This window comes from Capricornis sumatraensis, chromosome 16 (assembly GCF_032405125.1).
Source record: "Capricornis sumatraensis isolate serow.1 chromosome 16, serow.2, whole genome shotgun sequence".
Lineage (NCBI taxonomy): Eukaryota > Metazoa > Chordata > Mammalia > Artiodactyla > Bovidae > Capricornis > Capricornis sumatraensis.
Window position 1 is genome coordinate 50462119 of NC_091084.1, and position 11805 is coordinate 50473923.

Sequence of the window (11805 nt, forward strand, 5' to 3'; positions counted from 1 at the left end):
TTAGTCAAGGCTATGGTTTTTCCAGTGGTCATGTATGGATGTGAGAGTTGGAGTGTGAAAAAAGCTGAGCGCTGAAGAACTGATGCTTTTGAACTGTGGTGTTGGAGAAGACTCTTGAGAGTGCCTTGGACTGCAAGGAGATCCAGCCAGTCCATTCTGAAGATCAGCCCTGGGATTTCTTTGGAAGGAATGATGCTAAAGCTGAAACTCCAGTACTTTGGCCACCTCATGAGAAGAGTTGACTCATTGGAAAAGACTCTGATGCTGGGAAGGATTGTGGGCAGGACGAGACGGGGACGACAGAGGATGAGATGGCTGGATGGCATCATGGACTCAATGGACGTGAGTCTGAGTGAACTCCAGGAGTTGGTGATGGACAGAGAGGTCTGGTGTGCCACAATTCATGGGGTCGCAAAGAGTCGGACATGACTGAGCCACTGAACTGACAAGACAGAAAGCAGGACAAGTCTTCATTTGTTTATGACTCATCTCAAGACTTGATCCCAAGAGAATAATTCATTTTTCCTCTTAGAAAGTTAGAGAAAGGAGTTGAATCCTTGTTTCAGAAGCCAAAATGTAACCCTATATACTCTCAGTATGGAGTGGGAAACCAAACAAAATCCAATAAAGTATGAATTCTGAATGAAGTAGCAGGATGAGCAAGAATAACCACTTCTCACATTCTTATATATTATTTCTTTTCATACAGTTCCTTAATTTTTTTGTTAAAAACCATCAGATTGAGATATCAACTAGTACTCCAGCTCCAAGAAATGGTCAAAAATAGCAAGCATATAGTCATAAATTTATCACCAATTTAAAATTTTATAATACTTCAACTTAAACAACATGGGAAATTAGGTGAAATTGAATCAGGTGAAATCTTGTTTTCTCAGTAAAATCAGCCCCTCTTTGATCTTTTAAAATCCAGCATCATACACTTCAGTTTAGCAGTTGTGAATAATGATTTCATCCAACGCATACACTAAAAACACTGAACTTGAGTTTTTAATGCCATTTCCCCTTACCACTACCAAACCGTCATCACTCATGAGCAATTGTGCTCATTTATTTAAGCCCTCTGCTTCTCTTTCCCTCTATAGTTAGATTAGCTTGAGGGAAAGGCCTGAGTCTTTTTATTTTTGAATTCATGGTGCCTATCATACTATTTGGCACATAGCAGATCCTGAACAGCACTCTTCTGATATAGAGAAAAATGTCATTCTCCAGCAATGATACGTTGCACCCCAAATCGCTTGCGCAGAGCAGCCTGGATCTGCCTGGATTTGAAACTGTAGACAAGGGGGTTGAGCACTGGTGTCATGAGGAGGTAGGCGTTACTTATGCTGGTAAACAGAACTGGGGAGGTGTTCTGAGTGTAGCGATGCAGCACAGCCATGCTGATGAGGGGCAGGTAAAACACAAATACTGCACATAGGTGACAGGCACAGGTATGCAGTGATTTCCAGTTTCTGCCTCGATTCTCCAGCTTTAGAACAGTGGCCAAGATCTTCATGTATGAAACTAAGATGAAGACAACGTCTACTGCAAATGTGAAGAGTACAAACACCAATCCATAGACACCGCTAAAAGTGACGTCTCCACAGGCCAAGTTCAGCATATCAGGGTAGTAGCAATAAGAATGTGAGAGGATATTGGCCCCACAAAAAGGAAAGGTCCTGAGGAGGAAAGGCAGAGGGGCCACCAGGGTGGCACCGCGTATGACAGCAGCTCCACTAAGACAGGCGACAGTAGAGTGGGTCAGGATCCTGGCGTAGTGCAGTGGAGCACAGATAGCTACCAAGCGGTCAAAAGCCATGGCTACCAGGACACCTGATTCTACTGAGGAGAGGGTGTGGATGAAGAACATCTGTGTTAAGCAGGCATCCAGGCTGATGTAGTGGACATTGAACCAGAAGATAGCCAAGACACTAGGCATTGTAGACAATGAAAGGCCTAGGTCAGTAAGGGCCAGCACGGCTGAAAAATAGAACTGAGGTTCGTGAAGATTACGTTCTGTTTTAACTAGGATAAGCAGAAGAGCATTTCCCATAAGGGCTAGGACGTACAGGAGACAGAAGGGAATGGAAATCCATATTTGGGCAGCCTCCAGACCAGGTATACCAATGAAGGAGAAGGTGGGCCAATTAGAAACAGTGTGATTAAAAGACCACATGGAAAGGTGTAGGTCAGACTGAAGTCCAAGATGCTTCTGCTTCTCACCCTATAAAAGAGAGATTATGTGTCAGGAAATCTGATTAAAAGCAAACATTGCCTACACATAGAGTTATAAAATTAAGACATGAAGAACTCAAAATTGAGTTTATAACTTCATAATTATTCCTCTTGATATTACGAATGGGAACTAAGCACATGAAAAAACGTTCAACATCTTTATTTATTCAGAAAATGTAAATGAGAAGTACAATAAGATACCATTAGAATGGGTAGAATTAAAAATATCTGAAAATACTGTGTTGGTGAGCATATGGAACAACTGAAATTCTGATGGGCTACAAATGGTACAGAGCCTCTTTGGATATCAGCTTGGCAGTTTCACATAAAGCCACATGCATGCTTATCAAACATTTAACAGAACCCAGCAATTTCACTTCTAAGAATTTGCCCAAGAGAAATAAAACACATATTCATACAAAGATTTGTACATAATCAAATAAGCTTATTCATAATAGCAAGAAAAAAAAAAGGAAAGAAACCAAACATACACCCAGTGTTGAATGGATGCACATATTGCAAAGATCCATAAGATTTAATTTGAAAAGAAAATAATTCCTGATAGAGGCAATAGCTGAATGGGTCATTTGTGCTCTGTGAAAGAAAGCAAATACAAACCACCACATATTGTATGATCTCATTTGTATGAAATTTTAGAAAAGCCAAAATCAGTGATAGTTGATCAGAGATTTTAGAGACGAAAAGGAAGTATAAAAAGACTGAGTACAAATAGGCAGGAAATGACTTTTTGGAAGAGCAAAATGTTCCATATCATGGCTGATGTACTAACCACATGATTTTACATGTTATTTAAAACTCATCAAATTGTAATTCATTAAAATGTATCTCTTTAGGGATATCTTCCCTAATTCTTTCCTTTCAGTCAATTCAAAAAGGAAATGTCACTGTAGTTTGTGAAATAATTTGATCTCCATTACTAGAAATTGATTAATATCTGGGATGGGTATCAGGCTAGTTTGTTTTATACATTCACCTATTTGATTCCCTCTAAGTGGTCCACAAACTACATAGAAAAACAAATTAACTCTATCCATTGTTGTGAGCAGTGACTTTCATTTTTTCTCCATTTCAGAGGGCTCTAAATCTCTATATTATTTTCTTCCTTAGAAACTTAGAGTATTTCTATGTTACTCTTCAGCTTACATTTATGCTTTTTCCCTTATGTTATGGTTTATGTAAAATTTCTGAGCAATTTGAATATTCTAAAGTCTCCAATTAACTTTCAAATTTTCATACTCAATCCAGATACCTTTTCTGACCATGTATTCAACTGATACAAAGACATATGTAGCCAGTTGCTCCACAGGAAATTCAAATATATGCCCTAAGCATAAGAGTTAGTTTAACCCTTTCCAACCCATACAGCTTTTTCATTATTTTATTCAAAAATATTATTGATGGACTATGTGCTCAGTCATGTCTGACATTTTTGTGACCTCATGGACTGTAGCCTGTCAAGCTCTTCTATCCATGGAATTTTCCAGGCAAGAATACTGGAGTGAGTTGCCATTTCCTCCTCCAGGGGATCTTCTTAATAGAGGGATCAAACCCACCTCTCTTGTGACTCCTGTATTACAGGTGGATTCTTTACCACGGTGCCACCTGGTAAGCCCTAGTGTTGAGACTATTGTAAACGTAATGCCAGTTTATTTTACTGTTGGTAATGTCGCTGTGAAAAGAAAAGTCGGGAGCCAGACTGTCGAGTTCAATAGATGGCGCCATTCGAATTGGTCATTTGCCTTTGGCTGTTGCCTTTCTGTGCTTACTTCCCTCTTTGTGTAATGAGGATATCAGTATCTACTGTCTGTAAGGTTCTAATGGGAAATCACTAAAAAAAAATGCCTCCCTATATAAAAGAAGCCACTTGCAATGTAGGACACCCAGGTTCCATTCCTGGGTCAGGAAGATCCCCTGGAGGGGGAAACGGCAGCCTACTTCAGTATTATTGCCTGGAAAATTCCACAGACAGAGGAGCCTGGCAAGCTCCAGTCCATGGGGTCACAAACAGTTGGACATGACTGAGCAAGTAACACTTTCAGTTTTTTCACTTCATATATATAGATCTATATACATCTGTATGTATACATACAGATATGTCTATACATAGGCTTCCCAGCTGGCACAGATGGTAAAGAACCTGCTTGAAAATACAGGAGACTCAAGGGAGCTGGTTCAATCCCTGGGTTGGGAAGATCTCCTGGATAAGGGCAGGGCAACCTACTCCAGTATTCTTGCCTGAAGAATCTGCTGGACAAGGGATCTTGTGGGCTACAATCCATGAGGTCACAGAGAGTCGGACATGACTGAGCATGCACAAGACAGATATAAATGCTGTTTAAAAAGTGATAGTGAAGTTGCTTAGTCGTGTCTGACTTTTGTGACCCCACAGACTGTAGCCTGCCAGGCTCCTCCATCCATGGGATTTTCCAGGCAAGAGTATTGGAGTGGGTTGCCATTTCCTTCTCCAGGGGATCTTCCCAACCTAGGAATCGAACCCAGGTCTCAACTCAAGGCTACTGTTATTAACTCATAACATTGCTCTTTACCTTAAACAAACTAGTAATTTCTTATCTGAAAGCTCTCCCCCTAGTATTTCTCCTTTAAAACATTGTTCCTACACTTTTCATAGTTTCTAAAATGTCAACAAGACTACATTGTACCCTTTTAAATATTTTCTCATAAGCAACAAAATAAACTTGATTTCCTTTGCTTCTTTATTATGAGGCACAATACATTTACAAAACAGACGTGCATGGTTCTCTAAGTTCATCACTAATATAAATGACATCCCTATGCTCTGTATTTTGTTGCAATAATTCTGAAGGTGCTGGGAGCCCTAGCCTTATGCATTATCATTCTGTGTCTTTAAACCTTTGCTCAAGACAAGCCCTCTGGCTGGATCACTCGCTCCTCCCTCTCTCTTACATACCCAGTGAATTTCTATTTAGTCCTGAAAAATTAATCTCAGATACTGTGTCTTCTAGAAAGTATTTCTTGTATTTCTGCCCTATTAACTAATCTGCAAGTATTTGAGATCACATGCCTCTTTCTCTAGTGAGATTTTTTTTCTGAAAATATTTTACTTATTATGATAAATTCTTTTTTTCTAAATGAGTGGCTTAACAAAATGACTCAGCCAAGTTGTTCAATTTCAATAATTCTCAGCTTTCATTTTAATAAATTTGTAATAAAGATGCTATATTAAATGTTACAATGAGGATTAATTATATAAGGCAAAGCAAAAGCACACTGCATATTGCCTAAAAGTCAGCATTTGTTTTTGAGCTTTTATAGTATTCAGTTCAAAACAAATATATACATAAGTAAATTGTAGACATTATAAAATAAAATCCCATGGTGATTTGACAAGAAAATACTAATTGGGAAGAAATTGTAGTTTAACAAGCCAATGTTCCAGCTCAATACATAGCAGCTTAAACATGTGTTGGATAAAGTAAAAAAGGAGCAGAAGCAGCAAGAATGGCAGAATAAGACAGTGATACAGGTGGAAAGAAAAACAGAAGAAAAGAATGGAGAGAGGGTGGAAAGAAGGAAGGGAGGTGGAGGGAAGAAAGGTGGGAAATTTTTAGAAAAAATAATTAAGGAACTTCTGATGCTCACTGCAGTGCTGAAACCAGAACATATTTCCTAGATCCTAGTACTTGAATTTCTATAAGCAAAGTACTTACTATATATAAAAGATTGTACATCAAAATAATATATGAATGTTGAGTGTTTTATGTGTGTGCGTTCATTTTCCTCTTCAAAGCCCAACTAGAAGCCAAGTTCTTACACAAAGTTTTAAAAAGTGGCACTTTGATTTTAAACATTCTACCTTATACAAGTAAAAATGACTAATGCCCAGGTAGAAGCAGGTCAAAATCACATAATGCCTTTTGTTATAAAAATATCCTACATTTATAAACACACTCATTCAAATACATATGCCATGCATATATCTTTGTTATTAGCATAAAATCTTCTTGCTTTATCATAACCTGAGCTTCAAACAGCTAATAGAATACAGTCCTTTTGATTTCAGCTTTTAGTCATGTTTTGTCTATTTTTTAAATTTGTTTCTTTATTTATTTTGGTCAAAGAAAAAACTTGGTTCTAAACCCATCCTTATAACAGCTTCAGAAAGGAAAATTCTATTTTGCCAGCTTTCCCATTTATATTTTGTTATGTCATGTTGTTTTGTTATGTTATACCTCCTTGTACCAATCATGCAGTTTTTAATGAGAAGCCCTGCTTGTGTCAGGTACTGTTCTAAACATTAGAGAGTCAAACATGTGTGAGAAATAAACCAGTATCATGGAAGAAACTTCACCATTATGATTTAAAAATTAGCTTTATCATATTTTCCCTCATATCATCCCAAGGGTAATTCAATCTTTCTGAGAACTAATATTACTTGTCAAAATATGTGCACTTATACCTATTTTAATGGGTACTTAGAAAGATTAAACATAAAACAGAAGAGAGCTTATAATAACACCAACACAATTGGAAACCAAAGTTTACATAGAAGTTATTATAATGTGCCGAGGTCTGGTTACACACCAAGTTTACGTCTATATCTAGATCACTATATACATTTTAACTTGGGAATCTAGAGGAAGGCTTTTCTGATAAGTTGGGATATAGGAAGTCTGAAGAAGCATCAGTTGGGATAAAGCCAGATATACTGTCTATGTGAAAGAATGACATCATTAAAATTACAGAGATTTTAAAGAGAACTTGGATAAAAAATATTGTGGCTGTCAAATTTTATTACTGCTTCAAAATACTAGCAGAACAGTTCTTCACCTGGATCAATTCTTAATTTTTTTAATCTGGAAAATTAAGTGTGATTTTGAATGACTGTTTTTCTAAAGCACAAATTCTCATTCAAATATCTTGGAACTTGTAAAAAAAAAAAAGATGACAAATACTTCTAGTGAGCACAAGCTCAATTTAGAGTGGAAAAAAAAAAATAACAAAACTGTTTTGTTTAATGGGGTCAGGTGGAGAGGACAAAGAAAAACGTCCAAAATTTGCAAAAGAACTTATGTTCTTCATGGTTCAGCACCTAAAAATAAATCATGCTGATTTAGTTAAATTTAATGCATGTCTGCAAATTATATTTATGAGACTCTGGTCTCAGGACTCAGGGAAAGCTATCAAAACAAGAAACACAGTTCTTAAAATTTGGAAATCTAAAAGTGTAGTTTATGTAAACACATATGCACACATAGCATTAACAAATATTCTTTAAATTGGTCATGAGTATAGTAATTATTAATTAGGAGAAAACAAAATTAAACCAATTATTTAACTTTAAAATTTACTGATTATCAAATGAAGGATTCTCCAAACAATTTAATCCGACACATCCTAACTCATCAACACTAGCCATTCCTGTTGGTCCCTTTATCCTGGAAAGCTGGTTATTGTTGTACTAATTTACTTGAATGGATATCCTCAAGTTTACAATTGTAGCTCGTATTATTTATGTCTGAAGTACTTTACTTACTGTGCAATGAATGACTTTTTCACTTTTGGATGTACCTGGTGGCAGGACTCCCTGTAAGGCATGGAACCCCAGAGGATGTTCTGTATGAAGAAGGAGGGCCTTACGTCTAGTACTGGGTTGTTGAACGGCACTTTACAAACCAAGAGAGGGTCTCCTAGGTGCCTAAACCTCTGCTAAAATTTAAAAAGCCCTGGGGATTCCCAACTTTCTGAGCCAAGGGCTTAAATTTATTTTCACCCCAAGGGATCTTTGAGACACAAGAGACCATGTCTTAAATATTATGCATCATAGAGCACCTTCTGTCCTGAAGAAACCAAAAGCTCTCATTTTATTGGAACCCACTGGGTCTGAGCCATTTCTTTCTATATTGTATAAAGAACAAATTGGAATGACAGCATACAAATAGAACTGTATGATATTTACTGTTTCTGAAACAGTAAGCTCTTTAGTAAATAAAATAATAAATGCCTAAAGAATATGCAATGAGAAAAAGGCAGTCTCTTCAACAAGTCGTGTTGGGGAAGTTGCACAGTTGCATACAAAGCAATGAAATTAGAACGCATTGCCATATCATACACAAAAATAAATTCAAAATGGATTAGAGACTTAAATATAAGACCATGACACCATAAAGCTCCTAGAAAAGAACATAGGCAAAGCATTCTGTGCTGTAAATTGTCCCAATATTTTCTTAGATCAGTTTCCCATGGCAATAGATACACAAGTAAAAATAAACAAATAGAACCTAATCAAACTTACAAGCTTTTGCACAGCAAGGAAACCATAGACAAAGTGAAAAGACAACCTATGGACTGGGAGAAAATACTTGCGAATGATGTGACAAACAAGGGCTTCAATCCCCAAATATAGAAATGGCTCATACAATTCAATAACAAAAAAACAAACAACCCAATCAAAAAATGAGCATAAGACCTAAACAGACATCTCTCCAAAGAAGACATACAGGTGGTCAGTACGCGCATGAAAATATGCTCATCAACATAATTTGTTAAAGTGCAAATCAAAACTAAAATGAAGTACCACCACACCCCAGTCAGAATGGCCAACATTAAAAAGCCTACAAATAATAAATGCAGGGGAGTATAAAGGGAACCCTCTTACACTGTGGATGAGAATGTAAACTGGTGCAGTCATTATGGAAAACAATATGGAGGTTCCTCAAAAAACTGAAAATAGAGTTGCCATCAGTTCAGTTCAGTTCAGTTCAGTCGCTCAGTCATGTCCAACTCTTTGCGACCCCATGAATCGCAGCACGCCAGGCCTCCCTGTCCATCACCAACTCCTGGAGTTCACTCAGACTCACGTCCATCGAGTCAGTGATGCCATCCAGCCATCTCATCCTCGGTTGTCCCTTTCTCCTCCCGCCCCCAATCCCTCCCAGCATCAGAGTCTTTTCCAATGAGTCAACTCTTCGCCTGAGGTGGCCAAAGTACTGGAGTTTCAGCTTTAGCCATAAGATCCAGCAATTCTACCCTTGAGTATATATATATACCCACACAAAACTATAATTTGAAAAGAAACATGTATCCCTGTTTATAGCATCACCATTTACCTAAATGTACATTGATTGATGAATGGATAAAGATGTGATACCCACCCACACACAGAATATTACTCAACCTTAAGAAAGAATAAAATAATGCCATTTGCAGCAACATGGATAGACCTAAAGATTATCATACTAAGCAAAGTAAGTCAGAAAAAGAAATACAAACACCACATGATATCACTTATATATGGAATCTAAAACATGACACAAATAAAATATCTAAGAAATGGAACAGACTCACAGACACAGAGAACAGACCTGTGGTTGCCAATGGGGTGGCATGGGGGAGGGAAGGATGGGGAGTTTGGGATTTGTAGATGCAAATTATTATATATAGGATGGATAAACAATAACATCCTACTGTAAAGCACAGGAGCTATAATCAATATCCTGTGGTAAATCATAATGGAAACAATATTAGTATACATATATATATGTTAGTATATATATATATATATAATTAAATCAGTTGGCTGTTCAGCAGAAATTAACACAGCATTGTAAATCACCTATACTTTGATAATATAAAAAATAATAACTGTCTAAAAGTATTCCATACAAATATGCACTTGTACATTGTCAAAATTTAAAATATGCAGAGTTGCTTCATGTAAGTTTGGGGCAAAAACATCAATTATTTTCCCCAGAAGTAATAAAATAAAACTCTCTAAATTTATTTTCCTGAGTAGATAATAAAATATATTAAAGTAATTTAGTACAGGACATCAGTTTGTATTCTACTAAAACTTGTTTTTCTCTTTTCTCAAGAACTTATTATAGATGTATTTCCTGACTATAAAAAGTCCCTGTGAGTTTTTGAAAGATACTAAATATTGAATAACAGGAAAGTAATATAACCCATTAACTACTTTCCTGAATTTTAAATTGTTTCTAGTTCACCAATATGAATAATTATGCCATCTTGGTACATATAATTTGTGTGCACTTTTCGTATGTTTCTATGGGATAAAATGTTCACATTAAATTGCTAGGCCAAAATATATCTATTTTATAAATTCAATTCTTGTCAACTTTCCTTTAAAAAATGTTAGCTAATTTTAAAAAACATTAAAATATAGTATGTACAGAAGTATAAATATCTGTCTACTTTCTTTCATATTTGTCAAACCCTTAAATTTTCTATCATGAAAAAACTACAGTGTTATCCCCTTAATTTATATTGTTATATTGATTATTAGTGAAGGTAGGAATGTTTTGTATATATTAGGGGACATTTGTGCATTTTCTTTTGTGAATTGTCTGACCAGGTATTTCAAAAGATTAAAATGGATGTTTCACCTTAGCTCAGGTACACTTTTTTAAAAAACTGATTAATTAATTTTTGGCTGTGCTGGGCCTTCGTGGCTGCTTGCAGGTTTTCTTTAGTTGCAGCGAGCGGTGGTCACCCTCTTCGTTGTGGTGCATGAGTTTCTCAGAGATGCCTTCTCTTGCTGCAGAGCATGGGCTCTAAGCACATGGCCTTCAGTCATTGCAGCATGAGGGCTTCAGCAGTTGCAGATCGCGGGCTCTCTAGATCGTGGTGGTATACTGGCTTAGATGCTCTGAGGCATGCGGAATCTTCCCAGAACAGGGATTGAACCTGTCTGTGTCCCTGCATTGGCAGAGCTTCCTCTCCACTGTACCACCAGGGAAGTCTAGGTCTTCTTTTATATTATAAAATAGAGGCATGTCAATTATTTTTCAAAATATGAGTCCATGTACATATTTGATTAGGGGGCATGCTTAACCAGAACCCCCTTCATAATAGCCCCCGCAATCATTTTACATCTTCATATCCTTGTCTTGATTCTGCCTCAATTGTGACAAAATATTTGCATTTAAGATTATCTGGGGAACACTGTATGATAAAACTCAAAGTTATTATCTCTTTTAAGAACAGTTTATTGAGATATAAATTAAATATATTAAATCTCAGTATTTGTAGGTACACAATTCTGACCCTTAACAAATATGTATACTTTCACATAAACATCAGTAAGTTCAAATATATATTTTAATCACACCAAAAATGCCCCATGTGCTGCTTTGAGGAACCCATTCCCCCACAGACTCTTGGCTTTGGAAACCACTTCTTTCATTTCTGTCTCTACAGCTTTAGTGTTTTCAGAATACCATACAATGGAATTCTACAGTATATAGCTATTCTATTTTTCTTTCTTCACTTAGCATTATGCTCTTAAAATTCATCCATGTTGTTGCACATTTAGGAAATTCACTGATTTTTTTCTCATACCCAATAACATTACAATATTAGCTACAAAATGATTTGTTGATTCATTCACCATTTGATAGACATTTGCATTGCTTTGAGTTGGGGCAGTTATGAATATTTGAGTAACAGGTGTATCAGTGAATATGATTTGATTTGATTTGGTTAAATACCAGTGAGTAAGGATACTATTTCTGACATACCATGTTGCATTCTTATCATAGATATGTAAGA

General features: G+C 36.5%; 1 protein-coding gene across 1 annotated transcript; it reads right to left on the reverse strand.

Annotated features, from left to right (window-relative positions):
• Nucleotides 1-1219: 1219 nt before the first annotated feature.
• On the reverse strand, nucleotides 1220-2176 carry LOC138092335 (olfactory receptor 51H1-like). The gene has a single exon (XM_068988113.1). The coding sequence runs from the start codon at nucleotides 2174-2176 to the stop codon at nucleotides 1220-1222; it is 957 nt and encodes a 318-aa protein (XP_068844214.1).
• Between the last annotated feature and the right edge of the window lie 9629 nt (nucleotides 2177-11805).

Excerpts from the sequence above, each read along its gene's own strand:
- LOC138092335 (XM_068988113.1), bottom strand. The coding sequence starts at position 2,176 with ATGTGGTCTTTTAATCACACTGTTTCTAATTGGCCCACCTTCTCCTTC.